This window comes from Glycine soja, chromosome 4 (genome assembly GCF_004193775.1).
Source record: "Glycine soja cultivar W05 chromosome 4, ASM419377v2, whole genome shotgun sequence".
NCBI classification, from domain to species: Eukaryota; Viridiplantae; Streptophyta; class Magnoliopsida; order Fabales; family Fabaceae; genus Glycine; species Glycine soja.
In genome coordinates this window covers 15,144,519-15,170,151 of record NC_041005.1, presented here as the reverse complement: position 1 = coordinate 15,170,151, position 25,633 = coordinate 15,144,519, and the positions used below count along the sequence as shown (strand labels likewise).

Genomic DNA, 25,633 nt, shown 5'->3' with positions numbered 1-25,633 from the left:
TTGGAGTGATAACATGCAGTCCTCTTGAACCCTTACTGCCCCCTCTATCATCATGGCGAGACTCAGGAAGCCCAACAGCTTTGGCCTTTTCAATGTACTCTGAACAAAATTCAATGGCTTCTTCTATGATGTACCTTTCAACAATAGATGCTTCCGGACGATGTAGATTCTTGGTATACCCTTTTAAGATCTTCATGTAGCGCTCAACCGGGTACATCTAGCACAGATAAACAGGACCACAACATTTGATTTCTCTGACCAGTTAAACAATTAAGTGGACCATGATGTCAAAGAAAGCAGGAGGAAAATACATCTCCAACTGGCACAGTATAATTGTAGCCTTGTTTTCCAGGTCATCAAACTTGACAGGATCAAGGACTTTGCTACACATGGCATTGAAGAAAAAGCACAGGCGAGTTATGGCTAACCTGACTTTGTTAGGCAAAATGTCTCGTATGGCCACGGCTAACAATTGTTGCATCAACATGTGACAATCATGAGACTTTAACCCCACTAGGTTAAGCTTCTTCAACTGCACAAGGCTCTTAATATTTGAAGAGTATCCTTGTAGGACTTTAACCCGGCGCAGACACTGGCAAAAACTGATTTTCTCCTTTTTGGACAAAGTATGACAAGCTTGGAGGCAAGTATATTTTTTTACCATCAGACCTTGGATGCAACTGCAATCGTATGCCCATGTCAGCTAGATCTTGACGGGTATTCAGACCATCTTTCGTCTTGCCTTGAATGTTAAGGAGTGTCCCAATGACATTGTCACATACATTTTTCTCCACATGCATAACATCAATACAATGCCTAATGTCAAGGTTAGACCAGTATGGAAGATCAAAGAAAATGGACCTCTTCTTCAATATGCAAGTCTTACTTTTATCCTTCTTTTGAGTCTTTCCAAAAATAATATTCAGGTGTTCTACCCACTAGAAGACCTGCTCACCAATCAACGGTATCAGCGCAGTTTCATGCTCCTAACTTCCATTAAATGCTTTTTTCAATCGCCTGTAAGGGTGATGAGGTTGTAGAAAACGGCGATGCCTAGTGTACATTGTTTTTCTACCATGTCTCAGTTGTATGTAGCTTGTGTCTTCACAGATGGGGTATGCATGATGACCCTTAACACTGTAACTGCTGAGGTTCCCATATGCTAGAAAGTCATTAATGGTACAAAAAAGCATTGCACGTATTTTAAAAGTCTCCTTGCGAAACCCATCAAACACTAAAACCCCCTCGTCCCATAACTTTCTCAGGTCTTCAATCAACAGACTTAGGTAAACATCAATGTCATTTCCTAGTTGTCTTGGGCCGGATATCATCATAGACAAAATCATGTATTTTCGCTTCATGCACAACTAAGGAGGCAAATTGTAAATTACTAGCAGAACTAGCCATGAACTGTGTTGAGTGCTTAAATTGCCATATGGATTCATTCCATCACTGGCTAGTTCAAGCCTAAGATTTCTTGCCTCTTTCCCGAAATCTGGATACAAACCATCAATCTTCTTCCACTGTGAGCAGTCAGCCGGATGACGGACCATTCCATCAGAGTTTCTCCCATTTGCATGCCAGGTAAGGTTTTTAGCGTCATCTTCATTAGCAAAGAGACACTTAAACCTTGGAATGATTGGAAGATACCACAACACCTTTGCTGGAGGGCCCCTCTTTGAGTTTTCATCTGAACTATCATCCTTATCATCCTTCACTTTGTACCGTGACGCCCCACACCTAGGGCATTTGGACATTTCTTTGAATTCATGCTTGTACAATATGCAGTCATTCGGGCAAGCATGAATCTTCTGATACTCCATACCCATCGGACACAGTATCTTCTTGGCCTGATAGTAGCTTTTAGGCAAAGTGTTCTCCTCTGGAAGCAGATCGTGCACTACTTGAAGCAGTGAAGTGAAGCTTTTGTTGCTGCACCCAAATCTGGCCTTGACATTAACCAGACTTAAGACAGCTGACAACAGCGTCAAGGAGTTCTTGCACCCCGAATACAAAGGCTTCTTTGAGTCACTCTGCAATCCTTCATACACATGGGCATGTGCTTGCAAAAAAGACTCTTGTCCAAGGTCACGAATCATGTCCTCCAAGCGATCTCCCATTTCTACATCAAACGGTTCGGATTGGGGCTTACCCTACATGTCTGTCATTTCACCATGCCATATCCACGTCGTATAATTCCTCTTAATTCCATCACACAACATATGTTCCCGCATGTCATCTAGTATTTGCCTTCTACCATTCAAACAATTGATGCAAGGGCAACAATATTTTCCATCTTCATCCAGTCGACCTCTTTCTGAAGCAAATTGTAAGAATTGCTCGACACCTTCCTCATATTCTGGGCTAATGCAACTTTCATTCATCCAACTTTGATCCATCTAAGTTATAACTCTGTCATACTTGGTGAGTTGGCCGATGTATGAAAATCTCACTTTTTTGTTACAGGTGTGGCCCTATCCTATTTAGGAAGACCGTATTTTATGGTAGCTTCGTACGTCAGGGTTAATTCTATTCTGTTAAATTTGACAAAATTTCGGCAGCATTTCGCATTGGTCTCCAAGTACACAACATGAAATCGGTGAAATTAATTTCCCAATAATCAAGTATGCACTCAAAGAACAACTAGAAATGCATTGTATCGAAATTTCATCAAATTAAACAAAATAATTTTAACCTTAACGCATGAATCTACCATAAAAATATCAATCTCCCCAAACTGTCCAAATGGACAATTCAAGATTGAATACATTGATTAATGCAAACTGTCCGCAAGAATCATTGCATTCAGTCTCAAACGGGAATCTAAGGTTCACTCATAATGAAAACAATTTGTATATCATATATCAGTTGTCTTTTAATGGCAGAAATATCAACAACAGCAACACAAATCTATAAGATGCAATTATTTATTGAAGTTGTTTTTGTAAAATTTCAATGGATCTCAACAAGTAATAATCAATAGCTATAAAATAGGGAATTTTATTTGTCATTTGGTACTATAAATACTAATAAAAAAGATTTTCTCCCTAAAATGTAACCTCTAAATAAAAGGTAGGTTTAGATACTTAAGTGTGTGAATCAGAAGCACAGACATCAAACAGGAAGATCGTGTCTAATTTGCAGCTTTTACATAAGCAGAAACCATGTTTATCGCAACTGGTACATAACATCTATTTCAGTGTCGAGACCACTGCAAAACTGCACATGTACACAACTTTGGTTTAACCAGTTCCACCTACCTTTAACAGTTTTTAATGTCGTACTCTACAATGTCAAAAGAAGCAATACACTGTGGTTGCTTCTATTCCTAGCTGCATTGTTGTTAAATACAAACTAGCATAAACTCATGCTCATAAATTGCTCACAGATTTGGTCTAAGCGAAAAGATTTCTTAAACACTCAAATGGGTAAGTTACCTTGCCATAAACTACCATGATGTTCTTACGTATCAAGTGGGTAAGTTACCTTGCCATTAGATACAAAGGCTCGAGAATTTTGGTTTTAGAAACATTGAAAACAATTTGTTTTGGTTCTTTGGATAGTGAAGAAAATTATGAGGATTTTCTAGATAATATAAATATAAACATTTAGTAGGCGGTTTAGAAAAACGATAAAAAAACAGTGCAACCCATGTATATATTTAGTATAGTCAAGGATGTGTATAGTACTAACTTCACTGTCAGACATTAGTTTAAACCAGCGTAAATAGCATATCTTTTAATCCTAGAAGTTGATCTCTTTGTTATCCTGTTGGTTTATTCTTCTAGTTTATGATAAGTCTAGTTTTTCTTGTCTCTACAGCATCAGGCATTGAATGAATCTCCTATTGGACATAACTAGTCCCCTAAAGTTACCTTATAAATCAATGCACAATCAGCTGAAGTCACCTCACATACAACAGACAAGGGACTTGATGGTTTATTGGAGGAAGATGAAAATGGAGCAAAGGATAGTATAATTAAGGATGGAGATGTAACTGATGGATTGAGGAATATGTCAAAAAATCTATCTGCAACGGTTGTGAATGTAAGTGACAACTTTAGATTGTCTCTTAACTGCATAATTTCTATAAACTTACAGGCTGGGAGAAGGCTGAAAATGAAGTGACAAGTTTAAAGAAGCAAGTCCAGGCACTGACTCTCAGAAATTCAACACTTGAAGATAGAGTCACCCATCTAGACAGTGCACTTAAGAAGTGTGTTAGGCAGCTAAGACAAACAAGGTGTTTATAACATGGAAAAGAAGGTATTATGGTTTCAAGTCTCTATGTTGATTTCTATTTTTTTCTTTCTTGGAATGAAGGCTGATTAATTTTGCCTAATGCTGATATGACTTGTTTATGTACTATATTAGTAGTATATTGCTCTAATTCATATTGATTTATGTAGCCATTTGGACCAAGGGATCATTCAACATTAGGGTATTTGCCCAGGGAATCCTCCTTCAATTTTGAGCATTTTAACATATTATGGGCCTCAAACAGACATTCCTATCAAAAGTTACAATCGTTTGAAGTTTACTTGTCACAAACCCTAACTAAAGTAAGGTAGTCTGAAGAATGAGGGTTAACTATGGAGTATGGGGGTGGTGAAAAATAACCATTTAGGGTTTAACTTAACAAAGCTCATTTCAAGAAATTGCAGAGAAAGAATTACCTGACTGAGAAACTGCAATGTTGGTGTTAGTGTTGAATGCTAAAGTCGGACTCCAACAGACCGACGGCGGTCACAAACCCTAACGACGACGATGGTGTGGAGGAGACCACAGTGGCAGGTCTTCACGGTGAGGGAGAAAGAGGCTTTTGTTTCTGAGACTGAGCTAGCGCGTGGGGGGTGAACCTTCTGGGTTTTAATTTATCTATAACCCAACATCGGTTCCGATGTTGACATCAATTGGTTAACATTGGTTTTTTAAAAGACCGATGTTACGCAGTTGATGTTAACATCGATTTTTCAATAACCGATGTTAACCAGTTGATGTTAACATCGATATTTGCCCAGGGAATCCTCCTTCAATTTCGAGCGTTTTGACATATTATGGGTCTCAAACGGACATTCCAATCAAAAGTTACAGTCGTTTGAAGTTTACTTGCCATAAACCCTAACTAAAGTAAGGTAGTCTGAAGCATGGGGGTTAACTATGGAGTATGGGGGTGATGAAAAACAACCATATAGGGTTTAACTTAACAAAGCTCATTTCAAGAAATTGTAGAGAAGGAATTACCTGACTGAGAAATTGCAGTGTTGGTGTTAGTGTTGAATGCTGAAGTCGGACTCCAATGGACCAACGACGGTCACGAACCCTGACGGCGATCACGAACCCTAGCGACAACGATGGTGTGGAGGAGACCACAATGGCAGGTCTTCACGGTGAGGGAGAAAGAGACTTTTGTTTCTGAGACTGAGCTAGCGCACGGGGGGAAAACCTTCTGGGTTTTAATTTATCTATAACCCAATATCGGTTTTATAAAGAAAACCGATGTTAACATCAACTGGTTAACATCAGTTTTTTAAAAGACCGATGTTAACCAGTTGATGTTAACATCAGTTTTTCAATAACTGATGTTAACCAGTTGATGTTAACATCGGTTTTTAAAAAACCGATGTTAACATCAAGTAGTTAACATCAGTTTTGACAAAACCGATATTAACTAACTCGACTTATTTACAAAAATGCCACCGTATTTTTCTTAACATCGATTTTTTGAAAAACCGATGTTAATCGTGTGATGTTAAATCTATATTTTGTAGTAGTGATCTTTACTTCCAAGATCAACAAAAGTTAGTTATTTGTAGAGTAAAATAAGCTAAAACAAAGGCATTCAATGACATTCAGACAAAAATCACCAAACCTTTGGCTGCAAGCATGTGTAGAATAGCCTCCATGGATTCTTGGTCATTTTTGAAGTTGAAATCATAACATTTTTCTTGCAATTACAGAAAATAACAAGACCGTTATTGTAGTGTGAAGAAGAAGCACCTTTTGTTGATTCCAACCCACCACCCATTCAACACAGCTAAGTATTGTCGAATATGAACGAACTCTAATTTGGAGAATGGGAGGAGAATGGAAAACACAAGTAGATTTATATTTGGACCCAAAGATGCCATTACAAAGAATCTTAACGTTAGAATTTTGGTGAAGAAGATGAAGCCAAGCATTTCATGACAAATTGGTCCTAAACACTTTGTTTAAAGAAGGAAAATATTAATTAGTTGACAAATTGGTTCAAAGCAATGTGTTTTGAATAAGATCATGAGATTTTAAAATCTTTTTCAAGATTTTCATAGCCATGATCAGTCAAATTCATCAGAAAGATGATGATAAGTTAATTATCTAAAATGAGCACTCATGATAGCAAAGGAAATTGAATTTTGAAATTAGAAGTTTGTAGGAATTATTACAAATTTTGTTTAATGGTAAAAATAACATTATTTAAGCTTTCTTTTAATAGAAAAGGTCATAAAGAAGCATTAAAACTAAATTTCATACCATCATATAAGTGTGTTTTAATAATATTACTGTAGATAAATTTTCTTACATCAACCAAAATATATTTAATATACTTCCACAAAATGAACATACAATGACAGATTAAAAATTTAAACAAAACAAGTACAAAAGTTATAAGAATAAAAATTAAAACAATATTTAAAAATAAATACTAATTTATGATTGGATTAAAAATTTACAAATTTAAAATAAAAATATTATGAATGATTAAATATTTAAAATATAATACCACATCTAGTTGTATATATAAAAAACAAAAGACAACAGTTTTTTGTCCTAATTATAAGAAACATATAGCACTACTTTATTATTAAATTTCCTTTTTACTCCTAATTAATTGTGATGCCTATTAATGATGACTCTCATTTTCTCATGAAAGTGGGTGCATTTATTGAGTTGTCTAGAAAAGAAAATACACTCTTTGGTTGAAAATTTATCTTTTGAAAAACCACAACCTCTTAAATCATTAATGTAATGATAGTCTTAGAATAAAGTTATAATTTATGATAAATTAACTGATCTAACTATTTTTATTGATCTTAATGAATTAAATATCTATTTCTTTTATATATATATATATAGAGAGAGAGAGAGGGAGGGAGAGAGAGGGAGGGGGGGAGGGAGAGTTTTTTCTTATCAAAGAATCATTCAATAAAAGTGTTTGAACTAGTGCCATAAAGTTAAAGGCTTTTACTATTTTCACACCTTATTATTACTTAATACACTTCTCTTTCATTTTTTTTCTTCAAAAAACACACTCCTCTATACATACAGCGATGCCTCTTCCATTTCAAAAATTACTCCCCTTCACATTTGTGAATTGTCATCAATCAATGCATTCCAGAAATTTGTCATCAAATTATAGCAATCTCTCAATTCAATAATACCCCAATACTTCCAAAAAATATACTCAAATTTGTATTTCCAAAATTGGCTTCCTTTTTTATTTGTCCGAGTGCTAACGCCCATGATTTCATGCGTACATTGACCACATGTTACATCATCACAATTTTTCTTTCTGACAAACAGAGAAATTATTTTTATCTTTCTACGGTTCATAGCAAAAGGCACAATCCCACAGGGGAGAAAAAAACAAAAAATTAATTCCACAACTTCACAGCATAATCCAAATTTAAAGCACAATGAAAAATGAGACACAGCACAAATATGAATGGTCACTACATCAAGAACCACCGCCATCGAAGGAAACCATTTTCGAGCAAGGAAAATTTCCATTTCACAAAAGCACTTTTAGTCAATTACATACAAGATTAAAGCTAGTTAACAATTGAAACTTCAAAGTTAGAAATTTCTCTCCCACCTCTATTTTTCCAAAATTCTTAGGCTTGTTAACAGTAGGGCAACAAAATTAGAAAAACATTCTTTCATAAGAGAGACTCATGCAAAGAGATGAAAGAGAGTGTATTTTGGGTATTTTTAGGGGAAAAAATTAGTAGAAGGAGTATATTAGAAACATAGTAAAGTGTAAATAGCAAAATAAAAGTTAAATACCAATAACAAGTTACTAGACTTTGAGAGCCGAAACAAAACGGCCAACTAGAGTTATTTTTTTATCAAAAAAGAAAACAAAAAATCGTAGCTCCTACCAAAATTGTTAGGGCTTTGTTAATTACACCCTTCGTTTAGTTAAGTTATCATTTGTTTAATGTTTCTTACAAAAATATCCTCCCAAAAACACATTTTTGTTGTTCATCACACAAAATAAATGTTTTTCCATTTTGTATCAGGGGTATTAGATCTCAATACAAAACCAAAAAAAAAAAAAAAAAACATGTTCTTGTTGTGTTAATTTTTTACGAAAAAATTAACACAACATAAACATGTTTCAATTGTGTTAAAAAAAATTAAAAATATAACACAATGAAAATGTGTTTAATATCCACTTTGTATATAAAAGAAATTTGAACTTAATAAAGAGATATAAAAATAATGGAAAAAAAATCATCATTTGAAAATAAAAAGTAAGAAAATATATACTATGTGGTTTGATTAAAGCTCGTGGTGGTAAAAACCTATTACATGATTGGCAACATAAATATACACAAGGTGGTGGTTGTAAGCATTAAAGAGATAACTAATAACTTGACTCCATGAACAGTGAAACTTTCAAGCATTAAAGATGTCGATCTAATGAAGTTCTGCCTATGGGTTTTCATGAAGATAGAGCCAACAAGTAAAAACACTCTCAACTAATCAAATCACAACAAAAAATAGAAGAAAGAAGCAATGAAGTCAAGGTTCAAGATGAAGATTGAAAAAAGAGTTTGTGTCCTAGGTATGTTATAACACCCCTCGTTACATTAACTCGAAACTCAACCTACAACACTTTAGCTCTATTAATTTTATTATGATTTTTCACACGTGCAATCATCAATAGTTGTGAGCAGAAACAACATTCATTGGAAAGTTCCACCCTTTAATTTCTTCATTCTTCTTTCCCTTCCAAGTCTCATCTCCCTCAAGCTAAGACCTTTGAAGTCATGCAAAATGGGACTTTGTTCTTCTTCTCTAGAACTTCTTAGATCACCATTGAGTAAGTAAACTTCTTCCTTCTTCCTCATTTGTCCTCTGTGTTCTTATTTCTTCTCTTTTCAAGAGATCTTGAAAAGGGTTTGATGTGGTATTTTGATTGGTGGATCAAAATTTAATTTAAGTTTACTTTGGGTTTTGTTTGACATGTTTCTAGTTGGAGCTGTAGAGGAATTTGAGAAAAAGCTCTCTCTTGAATCACCAAGTTCCTTATTTTAGTCTCTTCCTCAAGAAAATCTCAACTTTGTAGGATAAAGGAAGCTTTAGTTTGATTGAATGCTTTTTTTGAATATTTTATGCTTGAAATGTTGTTTTTGGGTGTGTAATGATGTTTATATGTTGTATTTAGGGGTAAAATTCGAATTGAGATTGATTTGGTAGTCATTTGAGACGTTTATATAGAAACTCGAAATTTGCATACCCTGTTTTGCTTAAGTGAGGGATTATTTTTGCTTAAGCGTGACATGTGACAAACGGTGAGTCTAGATGTAGTTCTAGCTTAAGCCAGGTAGAATCATAGCATAAGCAAGAACGATAGAAAAATATCAAATTATCTATGAAATTCTCGCTTAAGCGGGATTTAGGTGGTGCTTAAACGAGATTTGTTGTATAACACTTTATAAATGATTTCCAAATGAATTTTGATTATCATTTTTACTATTTTATGGGATTATGAAAATGCCATAATTGAATTCTAGAACTTGATCAGGAAATTCACATTTTGCAAAGTTTAATGTTGTGATGAGGGTAAGGATTCAAAGCGTGAGAATGTTGTATTGTGCTTATTGCACTATTAGATGGACATTACAAAAAGGATTCAAGTGAATCATTTCTAAAACATAAATGACTACAATGAGATTTTTAAAAGATAAATAATCAAATTGAAAAAAAAAATAATAAGATAATTAAAGAAACAAAAGTGATATTTGAACTTTAAATTAATGAAGTCATAATTGAGATTGAACGAAAATCTCAATGACAATTTAATAAGTTGGAATGATAGAGGTATATCTCACCCTTTGTATTTGACCCCATTGACCTCAAACAAGCTCTAAAGTATTTCATCCTACTCGCAACAATCCGTGATTATACAATCACTAACTATAACTAAAGTTATCCCACACAGTACTTTATAACTTAAGGATAATAAATTATAAATTAATAATAAAATATAAGCAACTTTTTTTACTACAACATATAAACAACTTCATTACCATTGTAACACAAATTCATAAATCAGGCAACATAAAGCATGTGTTATAGTTAAACAAACACGTAAATATCACAACAACTTATAGTTAGAGCTAGCATTCAAATACTAGATGTTACACTCCTTATCCTAAGTGATTAAGCATTTCTCCCCTAATTCATTTACATTGTTTATCTTAGTTCTTTGTTGGAGTTGAATCTCATAATTTTTATAATTTTCTTTTATCTTTCATTTACAAAAATAATTTCCCCTGTTATTCAAAAAGATGCAGGTGATCTTCCTTTATTAACAAAAATATATTAACTGAATTGTATATTTTTTTCATTAATAATTGCATGAAACGTGTCTTTTTTAAAATGACATAAAGTATATAATGACATTTTTTCTCCAAACATAATCGATGAGAGAAATTTAAAAAAAAAAAAAAAAAACTCGAGGCCATAATATTAATGTGACAAAGACAAATTACCTAATTAGAGAGACCCACAACAAAAGTATCACCACTAAATAAGTGTGAGAATTCCCATGGTACAAATTGCATGAAAGTAAAGCATAAAAATAGGACATCTCCCACCTCCCTTAACATTCTTATTTTTATTACTTCAACTTCTACAAAATTCCTTTCTATTTTTTCAAATTTTATAGAATTGTATTTTAAATAAGTTTTATTTTTAAAAAAGAAGAACAGTATTATATTAACAAGTGTTTGCGATATATTTATTAATAAATTTAAAATTAAAAGTTTCTATTTAAAAAATGTTACTTACTATTTTTATTATGATTTTAAATAAAAACTTATTTAATGTTGTTTAATCGAATCTTTAACCCAAATGTTACTAGTAGAAAGGTATCTCAGCAAAATTTGCTGTTGAAACAAATTCACATGAATTTCTTGTGGATTTTTATGCCAAAAAAGTAATACACTGAAAATACCTACGGATTTATTTTCTTGTGGACATATATTCGCATTTAAGACCCACGGATAAATTTCTATTTATATTTGCAAGAAATATTAAAATAAAAATTATTACTTGTAAAATAATTTGCTTAATATATAAGACATTATTTTAATTAATCAATTATAAATATATCTTCAAATTAATCAATCAAGAAATATATATATATATATATATATATATATATATATACTCATTATTGGAATATACCTCCCTACTTTTTTATTTTCACTAAAATTTCCCTAAACACCTCCATGTCTTATTTCTCCTCACTACGTCAATTAATCTTATCCTAACTCCAATTTTTCAAACGTAGTGGTTAAAGTGGGCATGACCTTGTTAGGTGGGACATTTGTGCCAAAATGAATTTTGATGTTTAATCATTTCCTAGCAGGTCAAAGTTGAAATGGAAGGACATTGGCAATGTTTTTAAATTAGTACTAATCTAGTCAACAAATTAATATTCAGAAAAATTTATTAGAAGTTAGGTTTAAATGTTTTTTACTTGATAGCACTAGATATATCATAAAAATAAAAAAAATAAAAAAATCTTTTTTTCTTTTTTTGTTAAGTTCTAATTGAGTCTATCTTTTTTTTTTTTACATAATTTCATCTGATCAAGTTCCGGACACATGATCATGTGAGAGATTAACCTTATATGTGATGTGACTGAATTCATTGGAGGTCATTTATTTTAGATGCTAAGATATGCTCTTCAAGTACTTGAACCAGTTTGGATAACATCTAGACAAATAGAAGCGGGGGCATGTCACCAAGATGTTCAGGGGAAAATATGGGTACCTATTGGGTTCAGGACAAGGTTCTCCGGGATATTGGACAGCTGTGGTTACACTCTGGGACAATACTTGATGAAATGGGTGGGATCAGAAAACATAGCAAGAAAGGCTATCTTACATTATCTTCACACACAAAGTTACTTGAGCAGAGTCAAGAAGAGAAGAAAAAACAATAAGATCTACCTCATCTGTTACAAGTATCCATATTTGTTTATTTATTGATGACTTTATGTTCTCATGTTTTTTTTTTTTCATCAATCAAATATATGCATATATTAATAGGTGCATAAGAGATACCTAAACTTACAAAAAAACTAATACATGAATTTGATTAATACTATAACTCATTTCTAAGAAGAGAACTCACTCTACAATTGTTCCTAAAATTTTGAACACAAGAAGAAATTGGCACCAATGAAGTATGTATGTATGATTTAAGTGGAAGAAAGTCCTACATGTCCTTAAGGCCAATATGTCTCTCAATATCTCACTTTGCCCATTTGCTTCTTTTTCCTTGAGGTGTCGTCACTCCATGGTCATCACAACAACCATCACAATGTGAAATTTCCTTAAGATCCTATGTTTACATTATGGGTGGGTTGTGGGCATAGTCCGAAATTTGAGTTGCAATAATGAAGATGAAGATTGAATGGCTTTTCGAACATCGAACTATCTCCCTCTAAACACCATCTTTTATTATATATATATATATATATATATATACAATATCCTCCCCATAACCTTGAGTAAAGCTAGCTTGGTAATTGGCACACACCACCATTTATTTCAAGCCTCCAAGACAAGAGTAAATGCTGCACTGGCTCTGCTGCATCTCTACACAAAGGGCACATGTAATGACCCCTCCTTCTTTTCCCTTAAATTAACTCTAGTAGGTAGTCTATCTTTCACTATCTTCTAGCAGAAGTGAACAATTTTTTGCTGAAACTTTAATCTTCCAATCTCAAAGATGTCCATGCTCACTAATTGCTCGATCAGTTACTTCAACCCACACCCAACTATCTCCATTTCCTAAGTGTAACCTAGCACTATTGAGTTCATTCACAAACTCTTCCACCATATTTTCTTCTGCATATCAACTTCTTCTCCAGCTAAGTTGATGAAGGACTACAAAAGAAGAGGACCTTGAGTTGTTACTAGATCAAGGTTGAGGAAACTTCAAGAGGACATTAATATGAAGATGAACTCATTTATGGACATCTTCAGGAGGAAATTTTAGTTTGATGCTAACGGGGAGAGTGCTTCTCTTTGTTTCTTCCTTGAAACCCTGGTTCCCATTCCATTCTTTGTGGTTAATCTACCTTAACTATTCATTTGAATTGTGGCATTATTCTTCCACTTCTTTGTCTTGATCCATTTTTTCCTTTTTTTCAAAGAAAATCCCCAATTTGACCATGCTGAAATTTTATCCTTATGGGGTTTTCATCATTTGGTATTAAGAGCCAATTTCAATATCAAATTTGTGCCAGAGTTTGTTAACATGATTGAAAATTATTAGCATCAATTTTTGCTTTGGGTTTGAATACGTGATTCAGTTCATGTCACTTGGTGGCATCACTGCAACGGTTTTATGCGTCAATTTTGATAGTAATATGGTACTTTCCATTGCGCCACTAATTTCAATTCGTGAGCTGCTTGCTTCAATTTCCTTTCAATTAAATCGGTGCATTTTCTGGTTTGTGGAAGAAAAGCTGAACCAATAGGTGGAGAAAGAGGAAAGAACCTATTCGTGAGCTGCTTGCTCTTTATGTCATTTATTTAAATGTTCACCACCTATTGGTATTTTTCCATGCTTTTAATCCTTGAATTTTGTTGCTACTGGTTGGTTAATTACTTTTTGTGATGCGCCTTTTTCCTCTGTGTGCACGCTATACTTTATCGATTCCTTGACTTGTTTATGTGTCTAGTGCTGGAGAATCTAATTTGTGCATGACCATTTGTGATTTTTGAATCAATTGCTATTGGCACCACTTTTGTGCTGAGCGTCATTTCCCCCCTTGAGTTCATGTGTTGTTTATTTCAAAATTGATTGAAATTTTGCACTGGGTTCTTGAGTGTTCATCTTTGCTTTTAAGAGTTGTGGCAAAATCCTTTTATTTGATTCATAAAAAATTGAATTTGAGTGAGTTTGGGTGTTTTAACAAATATTATAAAATTGAGGAATTCTCGGCAATTAGAGGGACTGAAAATATAAAAAAAAAGTATTGGAGAAAAATAATAGAAAAAAATGGTATCTAAAAAAATATGTCATATATATAAAAGGTCATTCTACATCATTACCAAATTCTTTGCTTTTCATACACCTTACTTCATTTTATCTCTTAAATACACTTGTTCTTACACAAAGTGGTTAGTGGTGGCGGAGGAGGAGGCTAGGGGTGTTGGGAGAGGGTTTAGGGGAAGAAGATGGAGGTAAAGTGGTTGTTTTACACTGCTTGGACGTATTTGTATCCTTCAAGACTCATCCAAGCGAAATCATGCTTGCCTGGGCGAGCTGATCCAACTCAGACTCGCCTAGACGAAATTCTACTCGCCTAGGCGAATGCTGCTCCAACAAATTGCACTCCAAATGTTATTTTCAAAATCCCAACGGTCAAAATGAGAATTGGGTTGTCAGCCTACATTTAAATTTCAAGACGATCCAACGGTTAACGAATTCAAGATTATAGTTTTACCAAAACAAGTTTAGGTAAAACTTGAAATCTCATAATTTCAACTTAAGTCTATAAAAATCCACATAATTCAACATTCACATCAAGCAAATCACACATGGCTAATTCATATAATACCTCAACTCATCCAAATTAATAAAGTAATTGAATAACACAAAAAATACATCAAACATCTATTTTTAGTTATCGAAAGTTCAGGACGTTACACTTAGTTTATGTTTTTATTTACTCTTGTGTCTTCTAGTCTTGTCTTTTCTTGACATTCTATTTTTGAGTTGTCCCTTTCACTTCTTTTAAGTTTTATTGTGTCTTTAAATTTTCTTAGTTTTGTCTTATAGTTTTCTTTTTCTTGACCTTATTGAGTTAAGCTTCCATTTGTGACATATTCACATTGAATACTTTTTTGGATATTGAATTGGAGGTTCTTTGTAAGCAAAAGTGAACATTATAGAAAATCCTTGAAAGTATGATACACGAGTGTCTCTTGAGTAAAACACTCAGTGAGTGGTGAGGTCTTATTTTTCTATATTTTGTGACTAATATCTTCTTATAGGTATGTCATCTGAAAATGATAATGATCCACCTTATCCTAAGACAACCAAATTAATGACATCCTTGACCCAACAAATGGAGAAGATGCAAAGACATATTGAAAAGAGGATGGGAGAAAGGTTTGATGATATGAAAAGGAGTACTCAAGAGTTGATTGGAAGGCATGGAGAGGAAGAGACATTGATAACGACTGCCAAATCGATTCAAAACAAATAAAACTAGGAAATTTTGCAATAAAGGATTAACCTAGATCGACTCAGAGATATGATTCAATTTGGTTCCTACTTTAATTCACTTATAATCATCAAGGAGAATTTCAATGAATAGTTGGTAGGCACTAGAAAGAAATATGAAAACACAGAACATAAATACAAAATTTAAACTGAAATAGAGTTTAGTTGTAGAACACAAATAGAATTGCACAAACAAGTTGTAAAACAAATTCGAAATCATCAATCAAATTCATCAAACCAATGCAAATGAATTATCATAGTTTTGTAGAGAATGATCATGTTGTGAGAGTTCAATCAATGTCATTAGAGTTGTTTCAATCAAATTAATCCCTAAACTCATTGAGATCACAAATTAGGTTGGAATATCATCCAAACAATCTATGATTAAAGTTGAAATTGGGAAAGGAATCCCTAAACTAATTTGTTTTCAATCCTAAGAATATTCATAATCATGAAACTCGAAAATAGGATTGAAGAAAAATATGAACATTCACACAAATTAGAAATACTAAACCAGAACTCAAATTTAGCCTTGCTTGGAGTGGATCCTTGGATTGATTAAGTGTTTAGCCTTCCATGATCATCGCCAGTGGAAAATCCACAAAATTTTTGCAAGAAAAAAGGAAGAGAAGAAGCGAAAAGAGGGAGAAAAATGAAGAATGATTGAGAGGGAAAAAAAAGATAAAAGAATTTTTCTAAAACTTGCACAACAAGTAACTAAATCTGTTTTTGGACAAAATGAAGTAACTAACTCACTAAATAACTAACTTTCACTAATATATACATTTACTACTCAAAAGAAAGGGATGGGCCTTGATTAGGCCCATTTAATCTACCTAATTAAACTAATTACACAAAGCAAAGCCCAAATTCGCAGCCCAATTATTCAAGTGTAGAGGTTCTGACTTCCAAGTTCAATTTGACCCTCGTAATGGAAAAATTGACCCAAGCTTATTTGTGAAAAAATTGAATAACTTTTTCTTAGCTTTCCAGGGACTACTCACACACTCTATTTAGAGTTCTATAGTATCCTATAGACCCTACACAAGGAATATAGGTTAAGTAAGCACAAAAATCTGAAAATAAGCCACAATTATCCATTAAGCTTAATCATTTGCCAAAGATCAAAACTAAGTTAAAGTGATAAAATAAAGGTCAAAAATTTTTCAATTGAGCTAAGAAGAATAAAAAAAAATACTAAACTACAAATGTTCAATCAGACATCATAGGTCACCTCCATCTTCATAAGGTAGTGATGATGGTTACGAAGGAGAAAGGAGTCATAAAGATAAGAGAAATATGGATGCTATGGATGATGTGAAGGTTAAAATTCCAAAGTTCCAAGGTACTTGTGACTCGGAGGTGTGCCTAGATTAAGAAATAAAGGTTGATCAAATTTTCAATTGCCACAACTATAGTGAAGAAAAGAAGATAAGATTGGTAAGTATAGATTTTGAAGGTTATATGCTCTTGTGTGGTGGAACCAACTTCAAGTTGATGTGGATTGGTTGAGAAGACCTAGAGTGACAACTAGGTTAGAGATGAAGAGGGTTTTGAAAGAAAGGTTTGTACTTCTCATTATAGAAGAGAGTTGCACAACAAGTTGCAAAAGTTTTATCAAGGAAATATAAGTGTGGATGAGTATTACAAAGAGACGGAGATTTCTTTGATAAGAGATGAAATTGAAGAAACTCAAGAAACTACCACGGCTAGATTATTACATGGTTTGAATAGAGACATCTAAGATGTGGTGGAGCATCAAACCTACAATAGCATTGATGAGCTCATACATAGAGCCATAAAAGTGGAACAATAATTGAAGAAAAAGCAAATATACAAGAAGTCTTCGTACAACACTTCAACTTGGAAGGACCAATCCAAGAAGGAGGAATCATCATCTCATTCTCAATAAGTGAAGCCTTCTAATAGTAACACATTCAAATACTACTTCCACTTCTTTTAAGAGTAGTTCTATCAAGTGTTTTAAATGTTTGGGAAGAATCATATTTCTTCTCAATGCCCTAACAAGAAGACAATGGTGGTGTTGGGAAATGGGGAAGCACGTGTAAAGAAATGGATAAAACACAAGGAGAGAATATTTTCCATTCTACGTGCTTAGTAGAGGGAAAAGTTTATTCTCTGATCGTAGATGGGAGAAGTTGTACAAGTGTTTCTAGTAGAAGGTTGATAGAAAATCTTGGCTTTACCCCCCCCCCCCCCCTCCCTCTTCACCCCAAGTGTTACAAATTGCAATTTGGTTGAGTGAGAATGGAGAGTTGATTGTAGAAAAACAAGTTTTGCTTACATTCTCCATTGGTAAATATGTTGATGAGGTTTTGTGTGATGTTGCTCCAATGGAGGTTAGCCAAATTCTACTTGGTAGGACTTGGCAATATGATAGAGAAGTTGTACATAATTATGTATCCAATGAATTCACTTGTGTACACAAGGGGTGTAAGGTGATTCTCTAACCTTTGTCTCCAAGTAACATATATGAGGATCAAATCAAAATGAGATTAAAAATAGAGCAGGAGAGTAAAGAAAGTGAGAAGAACGAAATACATGAAAAGAGAGAAAAGAGTGATAAAAAAAGAAAAAAAGAGTGAAAATAAAATTGAAGTAAAAGAAAGTTTGTTCATAACACCAAAAGAGGTAAAAAAAGAGTGATTCTAGCAAGACAAACCATTTTATTTGCTTATGCCTAAACATATGTGTTTGTTTTCTAGTGAGATTGTTTTGCCTCTAGGTGTGAAAAAATTGTCAAAGGAGTTTGGGGATGTTTTTCCCAAAGACATACCTCATGGACTACCTCCTCTAAGAAGAATTGAACATCAGATTGATCCCATCCCCAGAGCTTCTTTACCAAATAAACCAGCATATAGAAGCAATTTAAAGGAAACAAAGGAAATTCAAAGGCAAGTGGAAGGGTTTGTGGAAGAAGGATGGATAAGAGAAAGCTTATAACACCCTTTACCCCAACATGCATATAAATAAAAAAACACATAAAATGCGGAATCTAATTAAACCAATTTTATTCAATTAAATTGTAAGTAAATCAATGTGAGTAAAAGGTTCACATTTTCATTAATCACCAAACAAAACTCCAAGGGAAAAACTAAAGACTTAGCATGTGAAACAAAATGATAAAAACTACATCTCCAAAACTTCATGCAATTAATGCAAAAACCCATACCCCAATGTCACATCCTATCAGAGCATTGTGTCCTGACATCCTCCAGCATAAGGTTCCTTAAACCAATCCACCTAGTCATATGCTTCCACGAACACAAGGTTCGAGATCATCACAAGATCCAAACACAAACAGCACACAAGGAGTGAATTATCACATTCCTAACTAATAAAGAAAAACAAGACAACATGTAGATATACATATATATAAATGAAATACAACTTACTTAAACACAGCTCACGTCATTCCACCACTTGTCGCGTAGTATCACATCTCAACACAACACGTCTCATTCATTTTCACATCATTCACGTACTCAAGGATCAAACCACAATATCACTCTACTAATCAATATCGATCAATATACAAGCATTATGCAACAGATATACCAAGACTTAATCTTATATGCAATGTGATACCATGTCAGTGAAAAACCTCGTCGGAAGCCTAGGAGTACATGACAAGATAAATCACACACTGGTAAGTCAGGTTACTCTCACTAGGTAAAATCATAGGGAGACCAGTCAAGGTCACGCTGTTTTGCGAGTCGGCACAGGCTTAAAGGAACACTCAAATCGGGTGTATTTAACCCTAAGGCCTAGACTCCAAAGAGTCCATTAAGGCCTCTCCCTCCTAATTCAAGTCCAACCCAAAAAACATTTTAGCACACAGATTTTATCTATGAACTGTACAAAACACACGATTCCTCAATTATTCTCAAAATAATTTTAACTCGTCGTGCATTAAAGTGATTAAACTCATCGGGTTCCCACAGTGGATCTCATCACAATACTCGTTGGCATTAACTTGTCTCCCTTAAAGGATCTTACAGTCATGTGATTGTACAGTTCATAACTCACAACTCAATGCATATAACATCTCAATACATGTGCGATCTCACAATTAAACACATACTCAACTTGTCACTTACACAATTTAACACATACACAATATAACATCTCAATACATGTGCGATCTCACAATTTAACACATACACAATTTAACACATACTCAACTTGTCACTGTACAAAACACACGATTCCTCAATTATTCTCAAAATAATTTTAACTCGTCGTGCCTTAAAGTGATTAAACTCATCGGGTTCCCACAGTGGATCTCATCACAATACTCGTTGGCATTAACTTGTCTCCCTTACAGGATCTTACAGTCATGTGATTGTACAGTTCATAACTCACAACTCAATGCATATAACATCTCAATACATGTGTGATCTCACAATTTAACACATACTCAACTTGTCACTTACACATAATTCATCACACTCCCATAATCCAAAGACAATACATTATAACGTCTCATGCATCATATACATGTCACACAGTAATAATATTAATATGTTATGTTCATATGATTAAACCCCTTAAACAATTTCACATAATCATATCAAAATCAAATGAATCAAAATCATAGGTCAAAAATACGAAAACACCAAGAGCACTCAATTTTATCAACCAATTCGCATCAAAGCATCAATTGGCCTGTCAAACATAATAATCTCATAATTATAATCATAAAGGTAGAATTACAATACAGTAACCATCCCAAAATAAATCCCAATTTGATCCTCTAAAGATCCCTACACATGTTCATTTTAACCTCAATTGTGATAAACTCATCTCTTACCTCTAAGAGGGTTCACATGTGTAGTCCAGCAGCGATAGTGGCATCTCTAGCGATTTGCTAAGATTTCTCAAGCTTCTCCTCTGGTTGTTCTGCTAGGGTTTCTAAGTGTTAGAGAGAAGGAGAAGAGATTGGAGCCTCTTCACTGTCTCCATGCGAGGGACATTTTTCTCACTATAAACATTATTTCTAAAATCCCAACGGTGGGGATGTGCGCAAGTGAGTTCCAAACTTGGTGTTCAAATTTGACGATGATCCAACAGTTAACGAGTCTGGGTTCTTATTTTTACTGTGACAAGTTTGGTTGTATGTGGAAAAAAAAAGAGCTCTGTGCAAAGGCCATTTCTCTCACCAAAGACATTATTTTGCAAATTTCAACATTCAAGGTGTGAGAAAATAAGTTTCACACCTAGTGTTCAAATTTAATTATGATCCAACGATTAAAGAGTTCGAGATCGTAGTTTTACTGGGACATGTTTGAATGTATGCGGGAAAAAGAGAGGGTTTTAGAAAAAGAAGAAGGAAAACAAATTTGAGAGAAAGAGAGAGCGTAGAAATGTATCATAAATGTAAAACTGACCTAATATGTCTTTATTTATAGCTAAACTATTCTCATCCTATTATTTACTCTATTTTTTATTTTATAAAAAAGAAACTTTATTTTACTCCCTATCAAATGAATAAATAAAATCTCTTTTTTATTTTCTAAGAACATATATTTATTTTATTTACCTTAAAACCATTATTTTAATTAATAAATTATTTCTTCTTATTTATTCAATTAGAAAAACCTCATTATTTTCCAAAGACTCTATATATTTTAAATAAAATCATTTTTAATTTATTTTATGAAAAAATGGAATGTTACAGATCATGGCGAATGTGCACAGACTATAGGCCTGTCAATAACATCATCGTGAGGTATGGACATCCTATTTTTAGACTTAATGATTTGTTGGATGAACTTGATGGTGCTTGTTGTTTCTCCAAAATAGATTTGAGAAGTGGTTACCACCAAATTCAAATAAGAGAAGGGGATGAGCAAAAATCCGCTTTTAAAACTAAGTTTAGACTTTATGAGTGGTTGGTCATGCCTTTTGGCCTAACTAATGCACCAAGCACTTTCATGAGATCAATGAACCATGTTTTGAGACACTTTAATGGTAAATGGATGTGTACTTTGGTGATATCTTGATCTATAGTTTGACATTTGATGACCCCTTGGAACATATTAGGAGTGTTTTGGAAGTGCTTAGAAAAGAGAGCTCATATGCAAATAGGGAAAAATGCACATTTTGTACTAATCAAGTAGTGTTCCTAGGATTTCTTGTGGGCTCTAAGGGTGTGCAAATCAATGAGGAGAAAGTGAAAGGTATTAGAGATTGGCCTACCCCTAAGAATGTGAGTGGGGTGAGGAGTTTTCATGAGTTAACTAGTTTCTAGAGGCGCTTTGTGAAAGACTTTAGCACACTAGCTTCTCCCTTAGATGAAATTGTAAAGAAAAATGTGGGATTTAAGTGGGGAAGTAAACAAGAGGAAGCTTTTCATATCTTGAAAGAGAAACTCACACATGCTCTTATTCTTTCTTTGCCTAATTTTGCTAAATCTTTTGAAGTTGAATGTGATGCATCTAATTGTTGGAATAACCAGGAATCTAGAATAGATTCTTTAAAATTTTATCAATTATTTCTTAGATTCAATTAAAATCAATACCCCTTTACAAATCAAGGTTTTCTCAAAAGACAATATTTTATAATCAAAATAAAGTCCAAAATTGTTTTCCACTTTTGACTAAAAAAAGAAAATATTTTGAGAAAGATAAAAAAAACTAGTGAATTTCAACTTGATGAAGAAAGATCAACAACACATGACACCAATATATTCAAAAACCTTAGAAAATAGAGTTTTATGGCCCACACATATCAATACAGATTATCAAAACCTAGGGTTAGAGAAAGAGAGAATCAGACACATAATTTATACCGGTTTAGTCCTCAAGAAGACCTACATCTAATTGTTCTAAGATCCCTTAGAACTTCGTCTATTAGAGAATCAAGTACAAATACTATGAACTTGCAATTCTCTGAAGTTCTACTTTTCCCTTGAACCCTACAAGAGAAAAACCAAAACCTTGTTGAACCATACAAGAAGGAATTCCAAGAGTTGAAACCCTATCAACTCAAAAAACCCATGGTAACCCTAACCAAGATTAAAAAAATAGAAAGAAGTCAAAATTGGATTGAATACACCTTGATGTTCCAATCACAACATCTTCAATCTCTTCCTTTGATTATCAACTCATGATGATGAATGAATGAATCTTGATCAACTTGAATCTCTTGAAGAAATGCAGAGTAATTCCCTTAGATGACGTTTAGAATGTATTTTATAAAAGATAAGATCGTATCAAGAGTCACTAATGAGAAAGAACAAGTGAGGGTATATATAATTTTAATAGCTAAATTTGATTTAGTCAATTATCAAATATGGTAATCAATTAATTTGTTCAAATCCCTCTTTGTTCTGGAATTCCATAAACATGGTAATCGAGTACTGAATGTGGTAATCAATTATCTTGTTTCACAAAGAGCTTCTCAAGCTTTTGTGGTTTTGGAATAATTGATTATTAAATGTGGTGATAGATTATTTTGACACATAGAAAGCTCCTAAAGTTTCCAAATTCAATCTAATTGATTGCTCAATGTGGTAATCAATTATCTCGAGCCACAAGGTCTTCCTTCTACTGAAACTGGCTTATGTAATCAATTACTGAAACTAGTAATCAATTAATTCGATGATTCTTGCCAAATTTCAAGTAGAAGTGAGTTTTGTTGCTTATTCTAACACTTTGTAATTGATTACTAAACTTTGTAATCAATTACATTGTGTTGAACTCATTGCATCTAAGAAACTTTGACATCAATTTATTAATCTACCATGTTTGATTTCTACTAAGCATGGATATAAGAAAACTAAGACCAAATCACCCATCATGCCTAGTCTAAAAACATCCAATACAAATGACACATCTTTTAAAATCTATTTCATATTCTGAAATGATTAAAAACAAAAACCTAAGACTAATTTTCAAGTCTTCAATCTTTGACTCAACTATATTGAATTGATGTGGGCTTTCCAAAGCCTCTTTATATTAGGAACTTGAATGAGAAGGTGAAGGCTCAAATTGAAAGAAAGATGGAGCAATATGCTAAACATGCAAACAATGGGAGGAAAAGGTTGATGTTTAAGCCTGATGATTAGGTGTGGGTGCATTTAAGGAAGGATAGGTTTTCTTCTCAAAGGAAGTCTAAACTTCAAGCTAGAGGAGATAGCCTTTTTTAAGTTTTGGAACGCATAAATAACAATGCATATAAAATTGATTTGCCTCTTGATTATGGTATGAGTACCACTTTCAATGTTAGTGATTTATCTTTTTGTGATGAAGGTACAATTGATTCAAATCTGAGGATGAATTCTTTTCAAGGAGGGAATGATGAAGGACTACAAAGGGATGAGGAACTTAGCTTGGGAGGAGTTGTTATTAGGTCAAGATTGAAGAAACTTAAAAAGAATATTAATATGAAAATGAACTCACTTATGGAGAAGGAAGAAAAAGGAGACAGAAAGATAATAAATTGTAGTGAACTCTTTGATTAATAGTTGTTTTTAGAATCCTTTGTTGGGATTTAATAATTTTGTAATTGAACTCATGTGTGAGTACTAGTTTTATTTTAGTTAATTTGGTATTTTTCTTTAGTGTATTAGTTTTGGGCCTTGGTCCTAGTGCTCATTTTAGTGAGAGGAATGAATATACCTCTTAAACATTTTGTAAGGACCTTTTGTAGAATAATTGAAATCTTAGATTGTTGCTAATAAAGAGAGTGCTTCTCCTTGGTTCTTCCTTGTAACCCTGATTCTCATTAAAAAAATTCATTATTTATGGAGGATCTACTTTAACTCATCAATTCATTTGAATTGTGGCACTATTCTTCCACTTCTTGTCTTGATCCATCTTTTTATTTTTCTTTTTTTTATAATGAAAATCCCTAATTTGATCCTTATTAGGATTTTCATCACCAAATGCACACCACGTCCTCCCAACTACCTATATTTCCAATGCAATCATCTTTTTGTGTTGAGTTGGAGAAGATCCTACCATAAATGGTAACGAGACTTTGACCTTGCAACCACGCATCAAACCAAAATCTTGTAATGTTTCCCTCACTATCCTTCCATTGTATCATATTATCAAACCACTTGGACTCCTCCTCATCCCCATAAATGGACCTTAAATCCTTCCACCAAATAGACATTAAGGAATTAGGGAACTCCTCCAACAAGCCTATCCATCCACCATATTTTGACCTAAAAAATTTCTCCCATAGTGCTCCCTTACTATGAAATAGAGCCCATCTCCATTTAGCCAACAATGCTTCATTAAAAATAAAAGTATCCTTAATTCCTAGACCACCATGTGCCTTAAGCTTGCACATAGTCTCCCAATTCACACAATTGATTTTCTCCCTCTCCTTATCACCCCCCCCCCCACACACACACACACACAAGAACCTCCTTTGTATACTTTATAATCCTCCTCCCCCACAACACTAGGCAACTTAAAGAAAGAGCAAAAGAATAACATAATACCGAGTTTATTAGACATACTCTACCAACAAATGAAATATGAAAATCTTTCACTCAATGAATTTCCACACAATCTTTTCCACAATAGGCCTCCAAGTTGAATCTTTCCTCAAATTTTCCCCAATCGAGATACCCAAGTGTACAAAATTTATCACAAGAATTTTGCAATTGAGCAAACCTATAAACCTTTCCACCATACTATTTGGTATCCCAACACTCACATATCTACTCTTAATAAAGTTAACCTTTAATCTTGACACAAGCTCATAACACTTCATAATGCTCTTTATAATAAGGGCATTGGAAAGAGTAGGCATACCAAAGAATATTGTGTCTTCTACATATTGCAATAGAGAAATATTCACCTTCTCTTTCCTTACCCCATAACCACTAAACATATTTTTCTTTACCACTTCCCTCATTAGACCACTCAATCCTTCTGCACAAGTGAATAAGAAAGGCACCAATGGATCTCCTTCTCTAAGCCCCCTTTTAGGTTGAAACTCCATGATCGGGTTATCAATTACCAACATTGACACCGAGCTAGATGACAAAGATGTCATGATCCAATGGATCCACTTTTCACAAAATTCCATCTTCATTACGTAAGCAAGAAAATCTCAACAAACCGAGTCA

At 33.6% G+C, this 25,633-nt stretch overlaps 1 protein-coding gene across 2 annotated transcripts; it reads left to right on the top strand.

Moving 5' to 3' along the window:
• The first annotated feature begins 8,685 nt into the window (after positions 1-8,685).
• On the top strand, positions 8,686-24,093 carry LOC114409420. 2 transcript variants are annotated; one of them, XR_003666083.1, is made up of 3 exons: positions 8,686-8,830; positions 8,933-9,088; positions 9,242-9,744. XR_003666083.1 is itself a non-coding variant. In XM_028372877.1 (3 exons), exons 1-3 carry the CDS (start codon positions 8,782-8,784, stop codon positions 24,008-24,010), a joined length of 417 nt encoding a protein of 138 aa, XP_028228678.1. In that variant the 5' UTR covers positions 8,686-8,781; the 3' UTR covers positions 24,011-24,093. The 2 variants fall into 2 exon arrangements, 1 of the variants encoding a protein (XP_028228678.1); XM_028372877.1 differs by lacking the exon at positions 9,242-9,744 and adding an exon at positions 23,799-24,093.
• Positions 24,094-25,633: the final 1,540 nt, after the last annotated feature.